Source organism: Anastrepha obliqua, chromosome 5, assembly GCF_027943255.1.
Source record: "Anastrepha obliqua isolate idAnaObli1 chromosome 5, idAnaObli1_1.0, whole genome shotgun sequence".
In the NCBI taxonomy this organism is placed as follows: domain Eukaryota; kingdom Metazoa; phylum Arthropoda; class Insecta; order Diptera; family Tephritidae; genus Anastrepha; species Anastrepha obliqua.
Genome location: NC_072896.1, coordinates 2,165,183 through 2,189,624, shown reverse-complemented (window position 1 = coordinate 2,189,624; position 24,442 = coordinate 2,165,183). Strand labels below are relative to the sequence as shown.

Genomic DNA, 24,442 nt, shown 5'->3' with positions numbered 1-24,442 from the left:
TTTGGTTATAGCAACAGTAAAAATCGCAAATATTTGATTCATTTAGTAAAAAAAAAAAACAGAAACAAATATAATATAATAAAAAAATAATTTTAATTTTTTATTGTTTAAAATTAATGGTTCTTTGCTGTTTGTTTTGCCTGAACTTGGATTTGTTATCTCAGTAGATATTCCCAAACGAGGAATAAAAGAATATCTTTTTGACAAACATTCATTGTAGCTGAATGACTTGGTGCGTGACTACCATTCGGGAGTGCGTAGCTTCGAATCTCCGTGTATGATATAAAACACCAAAATTATAGAAACAGGCCTTTTCTTATAGCGGCCGCCCCTAAGCTAAGGCCGCCTCTGGCTAAGCTTCGAGTGTATTTTTGGCATGAAAAGGCTCCTCATAAAAACCATTTGCCGTTCGGAGTCGTCTTAAAACTGTAGGTCCCTCCATTTGTCGAACATCATCAAGACGCACACCACAAATTGGAGGAACTGGACCAAACACCTAACAGAAGCGTGCGGTCCAATTATTTCTTTCTTTTTTCGGCTAAAAAAAATCAAGTCTTGTTGGCTCTTTACTGGCTCTGAGTCCAAGATATACTAGACTGTAGATCTTTATTCTTAGTTCGACCACTTATACGTATAAGCATACATATATAAGTGCATGTCTATGGAATTCCTTGCATTATTTGTTTTGTTTTGTAAATAAACTGTTAATATTAATAATTTGTGTCCCTCTTTACCTTTTGTTTCGTGTTCAAATATTTTGGCGCATTTATATTTATGTTTATATGTACTTATATATGTAAGTATATCTGGAACACAGTGAGATATATATAAGTATAATAACATGGGGCGTAAAGTTGATTTGGTTATTATCGGTTTACATTCACATTTTTATTTTTCACTGTACAATACAAATACAAGCATACATACACACATACATACATACTTACCTTTATATATTACCATAAATATTTATTTGCGTAGTAATTAAGAATTAATCAACTGTTAAATACCGCACGTGGCTGATTGTGTAACTATAGTATGTAGTGGTGAGGGATGGCTGGGGGTTGTGGAAGTACAAGTATAATGCACATATACATACATATGCCGGCATTACTAAAGTTATTTAAGTGTATAAGTACTTAAGTAGGTAAATTAAGCGTTTTAATTGGAATTTTGATTGGATTTGGAAAACGAAATTAAATTGTTTAATAAATTAACAAAAACAAAAAATGCACACGAACAGCTTCAGTTTTTTATAGAACTTTTTATGCATTTACTAGTGTGGAATTGGGCATGGTTATATACGCAGTATGTATGTATATGAATAAATAATTAACCGATTATTAGTGGATAGGTGTTTGTGCAAATATTTATTAGTGTTTTTGTAAATTACCACACACACATATATATATATATATATTTGTATAGTACCTACATATAACGCTATGCATATTTTTTACTAGTGCTTTTTAATAGTTAGCTACAAATATATTTACTGCATGCATAGTGCTGCGAGGCGAATGCGACACTGTGTTCACACATGGCCCAGCGACTGTTGAAACAATAGGGTCATTTATGAAAAAACACGCCTTTGTCACTTTGCAAAAAAAATAAAGGAAATACAAAAAAAACTATACAAAAAAAAAAGCAAAAAAGAAATAGATACAAAAAGCAACTGTCTTACTATCTCATACCTTCTGGGCGTTTTTTAAAAAATGTATTATTAAAACAAGTCTATAGTCTCCGTGACTTTTTAAAGAGAATGAAAAACATAGCAGAGCTAGCGGGAGTTTAGTTTTAATTGAAGTTTATCTAGAAAAATGCTAAATCAATTTTGCAGTAATGCTAAAAATATGACACAAAGTTTTGCTATTCCCTCCCTAGCCTCGCTTCACTATGCCTTGGCCTTTTTCATGTTTTTGTTTTAATAGGTTTTTTGTTTTTGTTAATTTACTGCAAACTAACGGCAATTAAATCATGTCGTTACCGTCGATGCATTCACAAACGTCATTTTTGCTGGTGTTTCAGCTTTTGTCTTTGTCGTTGTTGTTGGTATTCTTTTCGCTTTAATTGCTACTCGCATTGTTTTTAGTGTTGCCGCCCCTCGCGCCAAGTGCTTTTGTAGTTGGAGTGTTTGCTTTTGTGTTGCTAGCCTTTTTTCGCACTCAATTTTAATTTGGTGCTGATGTTGCTGCTGCTGCTGCTGCTGTTGTTGTTGTTGCTGAACATTTATTTTCTCTATTAATTGCGAATTCGTCGTTTCATTTCGCGTCCGATGTTTTGTTTGCTCGGCTGTAACTGCCCAGTCGTGGCAGGCGGAGAAATCTGCTACTGTTGTTGTTGTTGCAGTTCTTGTTTTATTTGTTGTTTTCATTATTACCGCTTTTGAAGCTTCCTCATCGGCACTTGCTCCACTTAATAGTTGCCCTTTGGCTGTCACTATGACCCTTTCTTCCGCTGCTTTTGTTGCTTTTATTGTTTGGCCTGTTTGTATTGTTGTTGCCTTTGGCGCCATTCTTTTTCGCCAAACAAACAATTGTTGGCATAATTGTTGAAAATATCGCTGAGCATACCAGGCCGCCAGCGCTAGTGCTGTGCAACGCATGAGCAATGACATACAGTGACAGTGTTGTTGTGCAGCTCCATTGGCATTCAAGGATGAGACAGCACCTGCAATGAGTGCATAAGAAGTGGAAGATGAGCGAATTTATATGTATATGGGAAAGCGTAAAGTGATTGCATGCAGTAAACAAAGCTGAGTGCAATTTAATTGGCATTCCAGTGAAGGGTGTAACAAAAGAGATCTATAACCGGGTGACACTTAGGTCCTTGCAATTGAATCCAAGAAAGAAGTGAGCTTGTGAAAATAATCAAAAAGGAAAAAACATCAAAACTAGAAGCGGACAGTTATAGAAAAGACAACTGGGATTATCTACATTAATGGTAAGGGTTTTGGGGCCACTTTCGATTGAATTTCAAAAGAACATCATCGTGCCGCTTTAGTCTGCTAATCTAATATGAAAATTATTTCTCACAATCTTTAGTAGCAGCATTTAAAGTGAATTTGGGACATTGATTTGCATTTATTCCCTTATGATTCAATTGACGCAAAGATTGTTGCCTGCGGACAAGCCTCGTCGATTGGAATGGGCCCAAAGAGTCATCGAAATCCGTCGGGTCCGTCGAATATGGGCAACCCTGTATTTGGGATAAATAGCGCATAGTTTTATGAGGAATATCTTGGTGTTGAACGGTGGTATACTCTTCTTATGGCCGTCGGAGCTAGTGATGGGCCAGTACTACAAGACAAAGACTTAACTACTTATACATTAGGAAAAAGCATGGGTTAGTCCGCAACTAGTGCTATAACTTATGAGTCTTCTAAGCCTTTTTGCATACATAAAACCATTTTTTTCGTGTTTTACTCATATTAACTCGCGAGCTATGGTGCTGTTTATTAACTCAAGTAATCTTTTATATTATCTAGCATTTTAAGGACTTTTCAATCGGACGAGATCAAAAACAATCAAATATGATCTTTATATATTGGTATAAAATGGGGTCCTCGCAAGGACTGCGCTGATTTTTCAGATCACAGATATTACCGAAAGTGAAAAAAAGAAAACACAAACTCTGGAATAATCCAAACCACCAAAGGGAGCTCAAAAAGTTGTGTGAAATCCTTTTGTTTGCCAACATAATGAAAGTCGACAGCACAAACGAAAGATATAGCAAATATTTTCAAAGTTTTGCCCTGGCTCTTTTATGCATACCGAATATCTTAGAAAGGGTTCTTAACTTGCTGAATTCGTTTTTTGATTCACAGTCACAGTCAAATTAATGCAGAAATAAGAATTTTCAAAACACACGCTCTTATTATTTAGAGATAATATAGTTTACTTATACAGGGTGTTAAAAAAAGAGAGAAAAATACTTAAAATAAGCAAAAAATTATGGAGCCGTAAACTAACGGTTTTGGATATATGGCACTGTTTGCTTCTTTTGATATTTTTTTAATCCTTCTTCCAATCCAAACTTCTATATAGGTTGAATATAAAAGCTGACTATCGAAGTTAAGAAGTCTTGTGAATCAGAAAATATTTTGTAATATTAAATATTATAATTAATCGGGGCTGTAGAGTAGTTGCCTAAGCAGATGATATAGCTCTTGCCACATGTGGCAAATATTATAATATATCTTTAAGCTCTAAGTGATCTAATGCAGACCGCTCTTAATAAGTTGTCTAGAAGTGCTATAAATAGCGGTCTGGATGTGAACCCTCACACAACAGAATTAGTTCTGTTTTCGAGGAAATACAAAACTCCACAATTTGTGAAGCCAACATTAAATGGTGTAAGCCAAATATTTACTAATAATTCTCGAGGAGATAGCGCCAAATATTTCTTATAATTCTCGACAAGAAACTAGATTAAAACATGAATGTAGAGGACAGGATAAGAAAGCTAATAGGTCTATGAATAAGTTCGTGCGGTTTTTTTCGAAATTTGAATTTCGGATCATTCCCATGACTTTTTAACGTTTGGAAATGGTTGATTGATCAACTCCCAAAGTTTTTGCAACCTCTTCTTGCGTTTGAGCCGGATCTTGATAGAGCAATTCCTCCAATTCGGTATCCATGAACTTTGGCGGCGCGGCCAAAATCACCACTTTTAAAGCGTGCAAACCACTTCTGGCACGTTCGCTCAGCTAGAGCATGCTCACCATAAACTTCCACCAAGATACGATGACTTTCGGCTGCTTTTTTCTTCATATTAAAATAATGAAGAAGAATTCCCCGAAAAAACACATTATTTGGCACTAAATTCGACATTTTCAAGTGTGGTAAAAATATTGTTGTTTACGCTTCAAATAAAAAACTTATACTGACGTTTGTGCCTTACGACAGTAGCTCTCCAATGAATGTTTGGAAATGTGGATCGATGGAATAATAATCAAGTTACGCCATCTGTTGTAAAACCGCACGAACTTATCCATAGACCTATTACTGTAGCTCGATATTCATGCAAAAAAGCCAAAGGGCGCAGGTGGGGTCTTCCTTCTAAGATATTCACTGGCTGTATAGAACCGTTATCAGACCTAGCCTCCTTTACGGAATTATAGTCTGGTGGACGGCTCTCGGCAAGACTACGATTAGAAAAGGGCTTCAGAGAGTTCAACGTAAGGCGCTTATATAAGTTAACGACACAAAAATATTTAAATAAAATATAGTTTTATTTAACTTATACATTAGCGGCGCTCTTAGAACCACACCCTCTGATGCTCTGAGCACTCTTTTCCTCATACCCTCCCTGGGCTTGGTTGGTAAACAGAATGTAAGTAAAGGTGCTGCCCGGTTTTCCGCAACTAATCAATGGCGCGATTTGATTATTGTTTGAATGAACCATGTTTTAATTGGTTACTCAGTATGAAACTAGAATTCCAGCTAGAGGTGAGTTGGTGGAGAATGTACCTAGTCGGAAAAACTGCTTTCGGTTCTACACTGATGGCTCAAAGCTTGATGATAAAATTGCCTGGCGTCTACTGTAACAAGACAAAATTAAGAGCTTCGGTTCATATTTCTAATCACTGTAGCGTATTTCACTGACTGGCTAGGCAAAAATGTAATTACCTTTAGTGAAATTTATATTTATGCTGATACCCAGCGCCGATTAAATTACTTGGTGGGGCTGTCACTAATGCTATCATTGCTCACATTTGCCGATCATCTCATAACGAGATGGCGGAATATTTCTCCATCCACTTGATATGGGTGCCAGGGCCTAGTGCCATACCAGGGAATTGTTAGCAGGATACCACCATTCGCCTCCCTCTTGGCATAGCGATTATAGATATATCTCTCCCAACCTAAACACTGCGTGGTGTCACTTCATGGGTTGATAGTTTGACATGTGGCGCAACAAAAAGAATTTGGCCAAAATGCGACGTCAGCCGCCCAAAGGCGCTACTTAATCGGTCAAGGAAAAACGTTTCGATGATAGTTGCATTGATCGCAGGTCATTGTCTTCTAAGTCGGCATGTTTAGGATTAAACTACCTCATTTCGACTATTGCATAAGCTGCAAGAATATCAGCTTCTTTGCCATGTCCTGCGCGGCGTGCCACAAGGTTTAAATACTTTAGCTGATCATTTGCTATGATACTAATGACCTTATGGATATAAATGTCCGCCGGATGCAGTTAATATAAAATGGTTTAACGAAGAGTTGCAGGTAAATTGTTACTGTTGCATCACAATGGATGTGCAATGGTCTAAGTGAGTTGGCTTAGAAACCGACCGCCACTTCTACGTACCCGCACTGCGACCTGAAAGCTATATTCAGTCCCTTCATAGATTCAGAGTACTTCTTTGAGCCCAACTTCCTCAATAAATTTTTGTTTAGATGTTTGTGACTCTTATATACCAGTGCTCGGAAGGATGCCCGCACATGTTAGGCGGTTTCATCTTTCTTCCTATATAACTTCATTGCACAATTTTTTCGTAAAACACATACATTTCCTTTCTCCAACGGCAGAGCTTTTAAAATCAAGAATGCAGGTGGCTGTTTGTAAAACTAATTTTGTGAAAGAGCTGAAACACATATATTTTTAAATACTCATTCATATACGTAAAACGGTAAAAGGCTTAAATAGTTCAGCTATGAATATGAGCAACTGTATAATAATTTGATAGGAATATTCTGTATGTAGTAAAGGAAGCAGATTTTCATCTTATATGCTTTGAGTCGTTATGATGCATGCGCCGTATGAATACATTCCTATGTCTACACCTATATTCGCTTGCAACATTTACAAGCGCACTTATTCCATATTTTCGTCTCACTATTTGGCTGTCTTTCCTAACCAGGCTCCAGGTCTATTTATGCTGTTGTACACATCACTGCCAGCTTTTTGAAAACGGGACATGAATTCTTAATATATTTGAATGCTTTTCCCCGACAAAACATCTACTCATTATAAATAAGCAGGCATACATACGTACATTCGTACACAAGTATGCACGTGCATGTGTGCATATGAGTACTATTTACCATTTTTTGCTCATAACTCCTCTATGAAATGCAACGTCGACATTGCGCTTTTAAGGCATTTGAAAATACAAAGTAGTGAAATTAAAATGTTCCACCACCCTGCTGATATTTTGTGTCTTCTATTTTTTGCGTGTGTGCGTGTATCTATGTGTGTTCCTTCTACAGGACGTGCGCTTTATTTAAGAATGCTATTTTAGTCTGCGTGCATTTGGAATTATTTATGAGCTCACACGAACATCCACACGTAAATATGTGCATGCGCGTGTGATGGCAGGTATAGTAGCATAAATTAAATTTCGAAGGCTTTTGTGAGATTACTGGCATAATTCGACAGTTTTTTGTCGTCGTTGATAATATCTGGATCCCAAATCTTGGCATAAGTGCATTGAAGTGTGGCAGTGGATTTAATATTTGTTGGGAAATTACCGGTATGGCATACCGAAGTAGGCTTTTACTACTTAAAAATTACTCTAATTGCTGAATCTTTCAATATTTGTAATTGAATCATCTGCTTCTTCCCACACAGAATGGCAAAAGAGTAAAATATTTTTTTTTGCAACCAAATATAATTTTTAATTATAATTCGAGTTTACTTGCACTTACCCTTTATATGCGTCATGTAAGTGTCGGAACGGTCAACCAGCTGTTCTTCCTCTAAATCAAAATAATCTTCTGAGAAGGAGTTCACTGAGTTTATGTTGTGCTTGTGGCGTTCTTCCTCAATCGATTTTTCAGTGGATTTCCAATAGACATCGTGGATGTGTGCAGTGCAGCGTATCTAAAAAAAAAGTTGTTTTTGGATATTGACTTGTAAGCATTGAGTATTGACTATTAACTATTGACTATTGGTTATTCGCTCTTGAGTATTATAGATCACTGATTTTTACTACCTATTGTTGACTTCTTACTATTGACTGCTGACTTTCGCTTATTCACTAATGAATATTTCTCTATTGATTATTCAAAACCATTGACTAGTAACTATTTACTATTGATTTCTATTGGCTACTGACTACTTAGGACTATTGACTTATAACTAATGACTAATGAATATCTGCTATTAACTACTGAGTGTTCACCAATATAAAAATTGACTATTTTAGACTGTATTGACTGCTGACTATTAACTTCTGACACTATTTTTCTAGACTATTAACTATTGATTATTTTAGACTATTCACTATAGAATAATTACTAATGACTACCGACTATTTCCTGTTGTCTAACATATTAAGTATTAACCACTGACTATTTTGGACTATTGACTGCTAACTAAATACTAATTGACTTATGAATATCAGATATTCAAATATCAGAACTGACTACTGAGCACTTTTTACTACTAACTACCGACTATTGACTGTTGCCTATTAGCTACGGACCACTGACTATTTTCGACTTTTGACTATTGACTATTGACTACTTACTACCAACTCATGCCCATTACCAATTGACTAATCAATATTGGCTATTAACTTTTGAGAATTGACTGTTGGCAGTCCTGCAGGAAAACGAGAAGCCAAAAATAACTTCGTTTATCTATTCAGACTAACCCGGGTTAGCTATAAAACACTTCCTATATTGTCTTTAGTATTTAGCGCAATTAGTGCCTTAAAGGTCATTTAAACGTTTTTTATTTTTCAAGGATTTTTATTTATGACTATAAGCCATCAGACGGCCATAAAAATTGGTGCTCCAAAGTAGTTGTTGCCCAGCCAACGGTTCTCTGTGCATTTTTTTAAATCCCAAATAGTCTTGTTTGTTGACTCCTTGGCTGTTTAGCGAATATGAATGGCCCACGCAAACAATAAACCATTTGTACTTTATGAGCAGCGGGCAATTTGCTCTGCGCAACAGACAATCGAAGAAGGAACAAGCGCGCAAGTAGATACATACATAAAAACTCTTTCAGTACTTCGCTTTTGTTTTTTTTGTTTGTTTTTGTGGTCACAAAACACTCAAGCGAAACAATTATATCGTATCAAGTGGCTTAAATGGCAATGGCGCGCTGCCCGCCGGAAACCATGCAGCATTCGAAATAAATGCTTGCGCTTGAGAAAAAACCAACATACATTCATTGCGGCCAATTAAGCGTGAAGGATGTGAAATTGTTTATATATTTTTGTTTGTTTGTTTGTACTTATTTCGTGCTCACGTTCACGCTAACGCCTCTGCAATGAAGTTTTTGATACTTTGTTGCTTCTTAAAGTATATCATTATTGTTGTTGGGCGGTTAAACAGCAACGTGACCTCATAAAAAGTAGCCGTGACTACGCGCAACGCCGTTTTCCTTGCAGCTCCTTTCTTTTTTACGAATATGACCGCCTTCGTATCTCTACCAGTGTGAGTGCATTTGCAAAGTGTGTGTCCATTTCCCACTATCTGCTTGTGGGCATTTCAATTACCACATATACGAGTATGTACTTATGTATGTATACGTGCTGCTGATGTTGCTCAACTGCTGTTTGAAGTTTTTGTTTATAGCATAATGGCTTAATTAGCCGCGCTTGGTCGCAGTTGGCGGGCATTCAACACGCTCCTGGCTGTTGTGACTTGAATGACTTGTGAGCCGTTTGCTGGGTTATGGCCATAAAGCATGCATGTACTAACGTGCATTTGTGGGCACGCAATGTGTCTCTCTGTTAGACTATCCAACTTTGAGTCGCTTCACCATTTTCTTTGCTTACCTTTAACTTCCCGCCACTGAAGTGCTGCGGTGTGACCACGAAGTGTATGCTCGAAATAGCTGTTTCCAGTTCGCGTGCCTCTCGCTGTGGTTTGTGGTGCCGTATGTGAGAAGGGTTGGTCTGTAAGTAATCAAAATTGTGTGATAAAAAGTTGGAAAACAGAATTTTCACTCAAAATTGATTAAAAAGTTGTATTGGCTGATCAGTGATCATTGCCCTTATGCAACAGTTATTTTTATAGAAAATAAATTTATTGTTGTCAATGTGGATGAGAAGCTAAATGAATTTATTATTATTTTTAAATCTAAAGAACACTTGACGGAAATTGTAGTAAATTTAATGGAAATTTATTGATAGCGTTTTAATATAAGCATATAAATATTAAAATAAAGGTATATCATAAAATCGGTAAATCGGCTTTAATTTCAATGAGTTATAATGGACGTTTCAAATGTGACGTCGAGACGTCAGTAGGGAATAAATCTTAGACGGTGCCTTTTTTTAACATTTTTGACATTTAACAAATAGACAGATGTATAATTTTACGCGTAAGAACAACGCGTTAAAATAATTGAAATCTTTGTATATAAAAATGAATGTTTGTCTGTATGTCCTCCATGAACTCAAAAACTACTGGACCAATTATTATAAAAATACGTATATTTCCACGGAGAAGCTTAGTAAAATATGCTCATTGCTGCCACTCGCTACCAGGGGGCGCTGCAGAGTAGCAACTTCCGCGCGTTCAACCGATTGTCATGAAATTCAGTGTGACCATGTATTTTTACACAGAGGAAACGAATATGACATGTTCACGAGAAGTAAGGTTAGAAACTGATCGAATACGTACTAATCAGACCAGTTCTTCTGAGATATTCTCATTTTAATGGCTGGTGATTTTCGACATATACTGCCCATTATACCACGTTCAACACCCGCTAATGAACTTAATGCATGTCTTAAATCATCAGTTCTATGGCGTCATTTACAGAAATTGACTTTGAAAACTAGCATGCGTGTACAACTACAACGGGATGCCTCGGCTGGAAATTTTGCAAAACAATTATTGGCTATTGGATAAGGGCGAACGGAAATTGATGAATCTACACGACAGGGTGATACCTGCCAGCAAACTTCCGTAGGATCACGGAAAGGATCGACGAATTGGTGCAAAAAGTTTTCCCAAACATTGCACAAAACTACAAAAACCATCAGTGGCTCAGTACGCGTGCTATATTAGCAGCCAAAAACATCGATGTCAATACCACCAACTTCATGTCAATACTATCCAACTGAATTCTTGAATTCGCTTGATTTGCCAGGCATGCCGCCGCACGTTCTTACATTGAAAATTGGCGTACCCATCATTCTTCTTCGAAACATAAATCCACCACGACTTTGCAACGGAACCAGGCTCTCAGTCAAGAAAATGATGAGCAATTTTGGCTAGAAAATTCAAAGGTGGAAGACGTACTGTTGCCACGTATCCCAATTATCCCGACAGATATGCCATTCGAATTCAAACGTCTACAATTCCCGGTGCGACTCACTTTCGCAATGACTATTAACAAAGCACAAGGACAATCGTTACAAGTGAGGGGACTAAATTTGGAGAATCCATGCTTCTCACATGGACAGCTCTATGTGGTTTGCTCACGTGTCGGAAAACCTTCTCATTTATTCGTCTACGCACCAGATGGGAAAACAAGAAATATTTTGTATACCACAGCACTTCAATAAACATCGAATTGAAACTAAACTTTGTAATGTGACAATTTTTTCGAAATAAACAAAATCAATAAAATGGCTTAGAATGAATTGAATATTTGTGTACTGATTTTTCTTTAAAGCTATTTTTCTTAAATTTATTTTAGTTGTTGGCACCGGGTACAGCAATTTATTATAAAAATGATCGATCTTTGAGCACAAAATATAGCAAAATCTCTTCTTATTTCTTTTTTGGTTTTGTGGAAATAATCGTTCGAATGAGTCGACAATTCAAGGTTTCGCGAAAAAATTAAAAAAAAATGAGTGGCAGACCAAAAACTGGACATTTAAGCGTGTATTTTGAAAGAAAGTTTATTAATTTTCTTTGTTTGGTTTTTGAATTAAATTTTGGTTTCTTATACATATTTTTGGTCAGTGCTGATATTGTAAGAGATTGGCAGAAATAAGCCACAAATTATAAAAACAATTAAAAAGTATTAGCTTCATGTCTTTGTATTATTTGCCAATTGATGTTATAAGTGAACATAGGCCAAGTGATGCCTGAAAATGAACTTATCTCAAAACTAATCGGATTGGATTTAGACCTAATTGAAGTTGAGACATATATTATTGTACCAAATATAAACTTCTAAGTAACTTACAGAGGCGCAGGCATAGACATATGGGCATATATATATATATAGACGTGGACGTAGTCATCTACACAGAAATAAATTAGGCCTGGCACAGATTTCTATCTAACCCAGATTCTCAGCGGATATGTTGGCTTTCTTTCGTACATCCACCGTTTTAATCTGGTAGGTTATTCAACCTGCCCGGAATGCCACCGCGAAGATAAGAGTGCAGAACATATGACTTTTCACTGGGCCAGATTTTACGAAGAGCGCTCGAGTGTCCTCGGCGCCGGCCCTACACTAGATAGCCTGGCAACGCAAATACTGAACTCGAAAGAGAAATGGGGAGTAGTAAAAAGTTTGTAGAAAGAATTGTAATAAAACTCCGTAACATAAAATGGGAGCGCATAGCGAGAGCAAAGCGAATGCGACTGAGCTAGAACATCCAACAGACGCGTCATCTAAAGAAGACGTTTTAAAGCAGATCCCCCGTGGGGATAATAGTATTTACAAACAGATGATAAGCACGAATGCCTGAGCTGAGCCTCAAGATGAACCCACACAGACGAAAAGTCGATATCGACCAACGATGTTGGAACTTTCCGATGCCCCATTAGTCACAAAGTGATAGAGGATTTTGATAGCGTATAACACTCATACCAAATAAAAAGTGTCACCTGGACCCAGGTACGTGGTGTGTAAAAAAGGCACAAATACGGCTCCCCTCAGAAGAAATGCTTATAGCAGTCCCAGGGTGGAATCAGCCGAAGAGAAGAAATGTTATAGTGTTAGTGAGAGCAAGCCCGACATACCACTGGTGTGACGCCACCTTTGATGATGTTTTCAATATTTTCTATTCCAACCTTCATATATATGCACATACATCGGTATAGACATAAATAAAAAAATCGATGTAAGAAGACACGGAGAAATCGATTTCTTCCTTACTGCCCGCAGTGCCCCTTAGAAACACGGAACCGGTAGGCATAACCTTTTGCAATGCCCGCGATTCGTTAGCGAGCGAAATATGCTTGAGAAAACGTTTGAAGAAAACAAAACTGAGTCAAATTTTATCCCACATATTTGCGAAAATGAAGAAAACTGGAAAATGGCATGTGAAGTGTCCCCGAATACCATGAAGATCGTGCAATACGCGGGATATGCCCGTAGATCCGCAGACAGAGCTCGTTAATGCAATGCATTGCAAAGAATCGCGCACAGCCAGAAAGACAATGAGAAACGATTGAGTACTAACATACACACAACAGCCTCCCGATGTAATACTTAACGATGAGGCTCCGGGAGCACTCCGCTGGACATAAGGGGGGCTTAGTTGCGGTTAAGCCCCATACCACGGCTTTGGCCATAGGCTTTTGACGCTTCCCCTTCTCCACACCTCCACAAAGGCATAGGTGTGGACATAGTCTTAGATATATACTTTATCTAAACTTAAAATTACAACACGACCTAGACTTAGGACTAAGATGGGTCTGAAATGTACCCTAAAAATTGACACCTTTTCTCTCTTGTACTTTCTCAATAGCATAACCTTCTGCTCAAATAAAATACGAGTATAGTAATCCAAGATTTTTGCTTTCTTTTTTATTTGACCCAATTCTGTGTTGTTGGCACAACTCAAACAAAATTAAATTATTTCCGTAAATGACTTTTCAACTGGTATTAAATTGTCAGTTTGTTTGTTGGTTTGTCATTTTAACAGCAAAAATTATTATTGTTATTGCCGAAAATCGTTTCCATAATTTGTAGAACTTTTACAATTTTGCTGCGGCAAAATGAAATGAGTATTTTTGCACACAACTGCAGATTTATGACAATTTGTATTAAAACGGCAACAGCAAAGGCGCACACGATTTTTCTCCCATACATACACAAATTTCCTCGTACATACATACGGAAGCATGCAAGTATATGCGTTGGCACAGGCACATGAAAACAGTGTCATTTTGGCACAAGCATCGAAGACGCAAAATGCAAGGGCACAAAAGTTTACCCTGCACTATTTTCGAATGTTTTAAAAAAGTAAACATATCAACGACCAAAATTTTCAGAGATGGCTTATTACGTTTCCATTTGTTTTTTTCCATTTCTCACTAAGAATAACAATCACCGAAAAACTTTAAATAAATAAACCACATCGAGGCGACAGTAAAACTGAAATATTAGCAGGTGAGTGTGTAGGTGTTGGCCTCGCCTAGGATATGCAGTCCTTTGAATGCGCTGTGTATGCTCCCACTGGTGGTTTGCAGAAAAATATGGCCAACAAATTCAATGCACTTTCGAGGTGCAAGTTTGGCAGCTGCATGCGTGGCTGTGTGTGTGTGCATCCTGGATAGAAGTTTCCAAACGTAGGTAAACACTGTTTATAAGTGAACCTATCGTTGCAAAGTTTGGCCTTTTATGAGCAGAATGCGTAGCTTTGCAACTATGGGGCGTCCAGTGGGATTTAGCGGAAGTTTTTAGTGGCAAACAAATATAAAATATGACTACTAAGTAGTTGAGAGAATTTATTTTCCTAAGTGAAAAGGTATGCATGGTTTTTAAAATGTTGGTAGGACGGAGGGTGCAATGAAAACCAAAAACGTTCCTCAGTTTTATGCAGTTACTCATGCATGCACACATTCATACACAAAAGTGCAAATAGTTGAATTCTACTAATTTTATTTATATTTTCATTATGAGTTTGAATATATATTTGTGGGTATTTGTTTTCGTAACCACTCTCATATCCGTACTCGACCAAGTACTATAGCTGTAGAATGATAGGGAATTATTGCCAAAATACGTTGGTTGGCTGGTTAGAGTGGTGATTCATCCAGAATGCAACTAGCGCTTCCGCACCATTTTGTTGCCACATCCTCGTTACAAACTTATTTAACAGTTATTTACAGCAAGACTATATCCAGTCTGTGCAGTTAAAGAACCTTATTAGGATGTGGACGTCTAAGCCAGACAGTTGTTCGAGACTCTCGAACAGCGGTTTGCCCAGGGTTAACATTCTGTCCTTCCATAGGGCAGGGCATTCACGGAGGGAATGGAAGTTTGTTTCCTTTTTCTCCGGTTGTTTACAACTGTGACAGTATGTGTTGTGATGGATGCCTATTTTGGCGGCTTGTTCTCTGATAGACCAAACGCCAGTTATGACTGCCGTTAGTCTACAGCCGTCCCGACGTTTCATGTTTATCAATATTGACGATTGCTTGAGGTTGTAGGTGGGCCATAACGTTCTGCTAATTTTGCAGTTTGTCTGGTCTCTCCATATACAAACCGCGATTCGAACGTATTTTACTGAAATTGCACACTTGACTGCACCTAATGGTGTGAATACCAGTACTGCAAGAACGTTATTCATGGCAGATCCCCCTCTTGCCAGTTCCTCTGCTTTTTCGTTACCTTCAATGTTCCGATGTCCCGGGAGCCAGATAAAGGTAACTATGGTTTTCACTCAAGGTGGTAAGTTAGTTGGTAACCAGTTTAGAGGTTGTTGTAGCCGAATCCAGTGCCTGAATTGTAGCTTGGCTATCCGAAAGAATACCGATATTGCCCTTAAAAGAGAAATCTGCGATTAGTAGCCTGCAAGTTTCTCCAATTGCAAGTACTTCCGCCTGGAAGTCACTACAGCCATTAGGGAGATGCACAGAATTTTCAATTCCAAGTCTATAAGAATATAAACCAGCTCCAGCACCACAATCTATTGCTCTGCCGTCTGTATAGACTGTAGTGTCGAAGTTATTTAGTGAGAATCCCTTATTCCATTCCTCCTAAGATGTAAATAGAGTGGCAAAATTCCTATCGTATGTTACCGTTGGGACAATGCAGTCAGTCCTCTCCGAGGTTAACTGAGTATGTCGCAATAATAGACTTGCGTGACCATAAATTTTTTCTTTCCTGCCACCCACTTCATTTCACCTAAATGTCAAAATACGCAGTTCTGCTGAAAATGTTGAGCGTTGGGAATTTATTAGAGCTCGAATGGCTGGAATTGGGTATGAAATTGGAAGGATGGAACTTGAAAGATTCGGAATGCAACAGTTCTAATAGCCCTCTGAGATGACAACAATGGGTGAGGTTCTGTTAAAGATATTGAATTTGAATGTAATTCTGCAAGCGGTGAGCTTCATAAGAGCTTTACAAAAGCAAAAAAAAAATAAGCTACGGCATAGAGGCTGGTTAACTTATTAAGCATTGGGTACGAATTGAAGGTACCTGCAGAAAGTTGGTAGATGCATGCAGATTAGGCAGGGTCGATTTTTGGCTTTAACATGAGAAAATAAACTAAAAAGTTCGACCCAAATTGGGGGACATCAGAATTCGTTTTAGAGGTATTGTTCCTTCGGCAAAGTTTCTTATTTTGATCCCTAGAATATGATTTTCACAGAGCAATGAGCGATTTCTAAATCGGACAGCCCTAATGCAGATGCTGCACTTGGCATTCCTAATTTGTATCTGGTAGAATGGAAAAAATTTAACGACATCTGCTCAAGCACTTAAGCAGTCAGTTTACTATTCAAGAAGTTTCATTTGAAAATATATTTAAACCTGTAATTTGTGCACTTCGTCGGTATATACAGATAGAGTAAAAAAGAAAATTTAAAGTTCGCATTGACATTTTAAATAGAGGCTCATTCTCATTAGCCGAAAATCTACTGAAAAACTATGCGGAATGGGATAACTAATTGACTTGCCTTCTTTTTATATCTAACATTTTGTAGCAAAATAAAATGTGACCAGTTCTAAATACTAATTTATTTTCAGGTATTTAGCTAGAGAAAAAAAGCTGCATCCTAAACCAGGGACCGTAATCACTACACTTTTTATTAAAAAGAAAAATTTTATATCATCATTATTTTGAATTTTTGCAATCAATAATAAAAATAAATTTTTGAGGTTTATTAGATTGTTAAAAATATATAATCTTTATTGAGTTATATTTTTTGACCAAAACTGAAACTTATTTTTCAAGTGTTATTTTTGGCTTTAAAATAATAATTGTTTTATTTTTTATTTTTATAATTGTTTTGTTTTATTATTATTTATTGCTGATCAGGAATTATTATTATTTATTGAGTTTCAAACTTTTCATCAAAAATAATCTTGTTTTTTTTTTTTTTGATCGATAATAAAATTTATTTCTTGTGTATAATTTTTCTCTCAGAAAAACATTACTTTGTTTTAGTTTTGTTTTTTTTTTTTACAGATGCAAAAACACCTCACGTATCTCAGCTCAAGCCACCTCAACTCACCTGTGCTTACCGTACCTCACCTCAACTCTCCACACATATTCAAAAAGTGCACGACGGAGAGAATAAAAAGGTGGCGCCGGTCGTTGTACCGTTACCGCTCTCAGCGAATTTGACGGAATCGCTGTGTTTATTGTTTTTTGTACGAGGAGGAAAAACTATCGAGAGTGTTTACCCGTCGGGAGACGGTTGAACACTAGTCTCTACGTCATTTACTCATCACTTGCAGCCCGTTAAAGGTTGCATGTACTTTAATCCTCCCCCAGTTTTGTTTATTTTCGAAGGGAACCATCCCAGTTGAGCCTGTCCACCCGCTTCTACCATATTTGTGACACTGCGACATAAGAGTCCGTCTCTTTGACAAGTATCGTCTGTTTGTCAGCCGCTGAACTTGTACACGTCTGCGTGCTTTAATGCATGTTGCATGGCACTGATTGCCGGGGAGACCTGTTATTCTTTGAAGACATCATGATGTCACCTATGTTTTGTGGTGCTATTGGATCTTCTTATAGTTTAGCTAAATCTACTCTGTTAATCGCAAATCGTGAGCATGCAAAACACATGCCAAGCATCACCTCTTCATTGCATACTGGACAAACAGGAGAGTCACGTATCCTAAGGTCATGTAGGTACTTCTGGAAGCAACCATGACCTGTCAGGAATTGTGTTAGCTGGAAGTTAAGCTCACCATAGCTTCGATTTAGCAATTTTTTGATGTTGGAACTAGCGTAAAGATAAACCTTCCCTTCGTTGAGTTTTCTGAATGCTCCTTCCATTTTAGTAAGGATGTATTTAAAGCCTTCTCTCTTTTATGATTTCTGATAGTGCGAGCCTGTTTTTTTAGCACGGACACTCTTATTCGTTCTTTCGCCAATTGGCGTCATTGCAACTTCGTCCGAGGTGTCTATGACGTTGCATTTGTGCAATTTATTCGGGTGTTTTTTGTGTAATTTCTTCTTTTTCTCGCATTCTTGTTCGCATTTTCAAATATCTTTCATGCAACTGCACCAATGTGACGTCATGCGCTCTCTGATGGGCTTATCATAGGAACTTATGCCAAGTTTTGACAATTTACTTGTTTCTCTATTAATTTTAATAGTGGTTTTATGAAAATACTCTTCACTCTCCTGCAAAGACTTGAAAACTTGAATTTATAAGTTTCAAGTTTTTTTAATTAGAAAAGTGTCCACCAAAATTTTAAACTTTAAGAGTTTCGAGTAGACATTTTTATAGTCTACTTAATTTTGGCGCAGCAGAGATCAGGTTTGAAGTACCTCGATAAATGCGTTGAGTTTTTATTAGCTTGTTTACTTATGGTGTTGGGTGTTCATATAAAAAAATGTCGAGTGTTCTAAAATTCAATACCCGAATGCCCGTTCAACTGCATACTCGAAATATTTATCCAGACTTTGATTATATTTTCTTAATCACTGCTGGTATTAGGGAGGCGCACAAAAAGAAATTTTTGTCTTTCAACTTTGTCTTCAAATATTCAGCAGAACACCTCTTACTATCCCAGTCAGGAGCTTGCGGCACTTTGATATGTTCCGGTTATGCTATCTAAGACAAAGATCTCCAAGAAACCCCTCTGAAATTTTGGCTGAATGAAGCCTAATCTAAAGCTTGAATCAAAACTCACACAGAACATTAAATTTCCTTACAATCATAATTGACAATTAAAATAAACTTTGTTGCATTCATATTCCCTAATCAAAGTTGCTAAACAATCGGATAATTAGAAAATACTTGAAAATTCCCAAACTCAAACTCATTTGTTTCCCTGTGTTGGAATAAACAAAGCAAATCTGCTGCAAGTATCCCTTTTATGTCTCTCGCTCTGCGCTGAAAATACTTTTAATTCCCTACAGCCACCAATTACGCCAAGCACTCAGTTGCGAGTAGCTGTGTTAGTTAAAAACCAAAGGCGCACTAGCGGCACACTCAAAGTGCTAACGCCTAAAAATATGCGGCAACGTGTGCTCCAATGAAAATTTGCGGTCTTCTGACGGAGCGAAGGTGTGCTTTATGGGCCAACAGATCCGTGAGCAGTAAGGATAGCTAAAGCACACATACGTACGTAACGTGCAGCTGCGCACTGAAAATAATGCTGCTAATACATGTCAGCTGCAACATTTTTCTACGCGCATGCATGCATGGCTGTGTGCCATAAGCGCTGCAGTTGGATGCAGCTAAAGTTTTGTCAGGCAAACGGTAACTGTTGCCTTCCACTATTCGGGCTTGCGGTGATGGGCTTTGCATGTGAGTGTGTGTGTCTGGCACATGTTGAAATTGTTGCGACATGTTTGCTGTGGTCTCACTACAAACTACGTGTTGTATGCAACAGTGGCGCTTAAATTGCTCGGCATAGGCAACTTCAGTTTTGGCTGTTAATGCATTGGTCTTGTTGTTGTCGTTGTTGTTGCTTTCGTTGCTATTACATGCAATGCCTGTAATTATGCATAATGTCCAGCCGGAACATTAAGGCGTGTCAGCGGTGTGGCCATCAAGCATATGCGCGTGTGTTGGTGCAGCAAGTTCAACTGTGCGCATTTGTGTGTATGTGAATGTGTGTGAGTTGCGTGCAAGCATGTGTGAGTAATGCAGCTGTTTTAGCTAGATTTTGTGTGCATTTAAATTTCGGTAGTCGAGCCAGATTTTGCAAATTAGCCAAAAGAAGTCACTAAATGCAGCTGATACTCGCTTCAGCGCAAAACTTTTGCAGGCACAAATTTACATAAATAAATACACACATACATACATACATAATTTACTGGACAAATAAAACGAGTGCTTAAAATTCTCCAAAACTTTTGCTCTGTTTATACCACAAATCACCATTTCTCGCCGTTTACAAGCACAGCTCATACACACATACACATTCCCTTGTATGTGGAAGTATTTTATTTAAATTTTCTGAAAGCTCCGCATTCTATTGCCTTTTAAGGACGCATAGTGCAGGTCCTTATGTAGCAGATATGTAACTCATGTAAATAGATTTTTGTATTTATATATTTATTACTATTTAACAAAAAGTAAAGTTTGATTCTAAAAGCTATTTCTAGACTTTAGTACTTCGCAATTGTGAAAAATCACACACGGCATTAATTATGCGCATTTTTATTTTATTTTTAGCCAATTTTGCATATTTTTGGGCGTTTACGCCCTGAATAATTTGCTTTCAAAAACAGATACTAGTACTCACGTAGAAGTTAATTGAGCGAACGAATTTATTGCCTAAGTAGAAATATATTACAGGATAAAAAAAAAACATAAATGGTATTTTACTTCAAGTTAGTTGCAGTAAGCTCTGAGCAATTATTTGGTCTATTCCAAAAATAAAATTAAAATCCTTAAGATTATTCGATTTAGATAAAACACGTGCCGTTTGGTGGAAGATGAAGAAGTCCACAAGCCTTTCTTGAGGCCAGTTTTATAACAACAAGTAATTTTTGCGAGCTCCTCATAAAATGATAATCGCTTGGTACACGATCCGGGATAAACAGCGATTGTGTCAAGAACTTTCCATGTACGATCTCTTCAAGTTCCTCCGGCTCAACGCTCAAGATGTGTGAGGCCTTGCGTTGTCTGCATGGAACATGACACCCTTCCAAATTTGGCCTCTTCTGCTCAATCGCCTGCTTTAAGGGGTTACATGGGTTTCATGGGTTAAAAAAATCGATTTTTTTAGCTTATTAATTTCTACAACATTTCAAAAATGTTATCCTAAATTTTCAAGTCGATCCGAATAATAGTTTCGGAGATACAACCTTTGGAATGTGTGCGCTCCAAGCCACTTTCATTGTTAAACTTTAAACGTGTTTTTCTTGGAACCGTGTTTTCAAAGTCGGTTGTCAAAACTATGCCTCGAAAACTATTCAACCAATTTTGATGAAATTTTACACAAGTGTTCGAGATACAATTTACTCGTGCTTGAACGAAGGATTTTGTTTTGTTTTTCAATTATAACTATTAAAAAAAAAAACCGTGAAGCAAATTTGACCGAAATTTTCATTTTTTTGGAAAAATGTCTGCCGAAATTCCAATATTTACTTTTTTTCTTTCTTTCGTTCAAGCACGAGTTTATGGTCTTACCTAAAACACTTATTTTTTTTTTTCATTTTTGATGATCCTGTCAGGAGTTATGCTGACAACGCGGACGTACCTTTTTTTCGAGCGGTCACCGGAAATTACGTCACAATTGAGGAGTTTTAATTTTTTTTTGAAAATTTCAGAAATTATTTTTTAAATATGTATCTATAGACAGAAAAAAGTTTGAATTAAAAAAATAATTTTTTACATTGGAAAAAAAAAAAAATATATTGAAAGTAGGCCTTTTCTCACCCGACGAAACCCATGTAACCCCTTAATATGGTCAGTGGTTGACCATTGAGAACCGCATTAAGTATTTGAAGAGTCGCGTAATCGATTATTCTTCTCCAATCCTACAAAACATGCAGTAAAACTTTCCTGCCCATTAATCTGTGCTTGAAAATTATAAGGGCTGGCACTCCAAGATTCCCTTTGTTCAGTTTAGCGAAGAACCGCATGCGCCAAGTCGGTACTGTTTGCTCTATGAGTCAACCTGTATGGTGCCTAACAGATGGTATATATGGAAAAACTTCTTCCAATTTTTTTATGTCAGTGACTCCAAGTGGTATGCTGATTTTTTTTATTTTTTATTAATTTTTATTATTAAAATGAGGCTGCAATCTGTAAGACTTTTTAGCCTTGAGTAAATCACTGGTTCTTGGACAATAAAATAAAAAAAATCTCTCAAATAGCTCGATTTCCTTGATTTTTTCGGCATTTCCTACGATTGGCCTGCCAGAGCGAGCCTCATTTCGAAGTCCATTTGGTTCTTAAAGTACCCGCCCTGCTTTGGCGTTCTATAACTTATTGGGTTTATAAAGCGCACACATTTGTTTTTATTTAAAGATTTTCATCTTGGGGATGGTGCCGAACATTGTTATGAGTTTTGTTTTTAGCCTCTGTTTTGGAACAATGCCGCCTACAACTGTTGTTTGGATTTACTTCATATAAAGGGTGCTCTACGGTTTTTATGTGGAAGAAAACACCAAGCACCAAACACTGAGTATGAACTTAATCGGATACTGAACAAGATTTACACAAATATATCGAGCACACGAGCAGACGACGGTCTGAAGGGTTCCAAACGAACTTGTTAACGATTCCAAATTTACTCACCAAAATGTTGACTCAAATAACCAAACAAACCCTCACCGATATATATATTATATAAATAAAATAATACTAATTATTATTTTTTTTGTTATTATATTTTACACTTATATCCCTGATTACTATTTTTTTTTTAATTCCTTAATATTTATTTACCTCTCGTCCATTTATCGTCCATGTCAAATTCGCTGCTGGCTTTGAATGGCGCGACGTACAGTTGCCGCGTACTATATCACCTACACGATAGCGCGGTCTAATGCCTGAGATAATCGGATCTTTTCCCGGTACTTCTGAAACAAAAGGATTTGTGTTAGTTATGTGGCTTAGCTCCTTACAAAAAAAAATTTAAGCCGTAGCTAACCTTAAATTTCAAGTATGAAAGAATAAATAAATAAATGAAATAAAGCCCCATAGATATTATTTGGCATACAATTTAGTCAGCAGAATGGTCAGGCGGTAATTGGAATGTAAAACAATTCCCTCACCAGGATGATATGGCGCTGAGGTCGCGGGATTTGGGAACATTTTATGTGAGAACCGACCTGGTTAAAATTTAGGACATATTTACGTTATGTGTTATGTAAATTTGATGTATATATGTGTATCTGTTCTTGCAGAAGCCGGATTACCGGATATATCCCACAAAGTCAACCGCAAGACAATAATGCTCCTACCCAAGCTTCTTCACTGCAGAAATAAAATATTACTTAGACTGGTAAACTCAGCGAAGCAACAATATAAAAATAACAAACCGTCCACCATACAACGTTGTGTTGAACTAATGCACAAACTGAATGTCACATCAGATGCGATTTTGCCACCGATTCCAGTTTTCCTAGGCTTGAATCCAAACATTATTTTTATCGAGGATTTGCTAAAATTCCCCAAAGAATACTATAATGAATACGTCCAACATTTCAATGAAATCGGTGCTCCTTTAAGAATGGTTAATGGTTAATGGTTGTAGAGGGTTAAGGTATGTCCCTTTAGCACTGCGACCATATTGATCTATTGTGCACCCTATGCTGTCTATTGACTGTTAAGTATGCTTATGAATTGTACCAGCTCCTTCTGAGGGAGTGATTGAAGGTCTTCATCTGTAAGCATGAACTTGTTTAAACCTTCTATGCGTCAACCCCGGACATTCGATGATGAGATGTTCTATAGACTCCTCATCTTCGCAGCAAAATCTGCAGGTGCTGCTGTTAGTTATGCCTAATTTATATAAGTGTTTGTTGCGATGAAGTGACCCGTGAGAGCGCCTGTGAGAGTGCGAATGCTCTTTTTGTTTAACGTGTGGGCCATGTTAGCTCTTTTAGCGTTGAAACTTAGGAACTTTTTGGAGTGTCTAAGAGCCTCTACGTTGTTCCAATGCTGATTTAATAGAGTTTTGACCCAGTATTTTACTTTTTGTTTCAGGCTGTTTTTGTTGAATCCGAACATGGGACTAGGTCCGATGAAGTTTTCATCTGCCCCCTTTTTGGCTTGAAAGTCTGCCTTTTCGTTGCCGTCATATCCCTCATGACCCGGTACTCAAATTAATGAAACATTGTTTTTGGATGCCAGGTTATTGAGTGCCTTGTGGCATTCTTTTTGAGTTGTAGGTATAGCTATCTAAAGCTTTTAGAACTGATTGGCTGTCCGAGAGTATTTTGATCTTTACTCTCTTGTGGTTTCTATGTTGCATGATGTTTGCTGCTTCCATTATTGCGTATAGTTCCGCTTGAAAGATGGTGGTGTCCCTGGTGAGAGTGAATGATTTGTGGATTCTGGGGCCCACTACTCCTGCTCCTACACCACAAGGTGTTTTTGATCCATCAGTGTACCATTTTTGTGAATCATCATTCAGCCATTTTGGGTTTGTTTTCCACTCGATCCTCTCAGGAAAGGTAACTGTGTATCCTTTT

The 24,442-nt window shown here is 37.3% G+C and overlaps 1 protein-coding gene across 1 annotated transcript in view; it reads right to left on the bottom strand.

The window, feature by feature from the left end:
• Positions 1–1,975: 1,975 nt before the first annotated feature.
• LOC129247252 (uncharacterized) overlaps positions 1,976–24,442 on the bottom strand; it is a 70,610-nt gene continuing 48,143 nt past the window's right edge. Inside the window, exons 4-7 of the mRNA XM_054886304.1 lie at positions 22,692–22,825; positions 9,737–9,856; positions 7,653–7,827; positions 1,976–2,670 (exon numbers count right to left, since the gene is read on the bottom strand). Of these exons, the coding sequence (XP_054742279.1) occupies positions 1,976–2,670; positions 7,653–7,827; positions 9,737–9,856; positions 22,692–22,825 (1,124 nt within the window). The remainder of the gene's footprint in view (positions 2,671–7,652; positions 7,828–9,736; positions 9,857–22,691; positions 22,826–24,442) is intronic.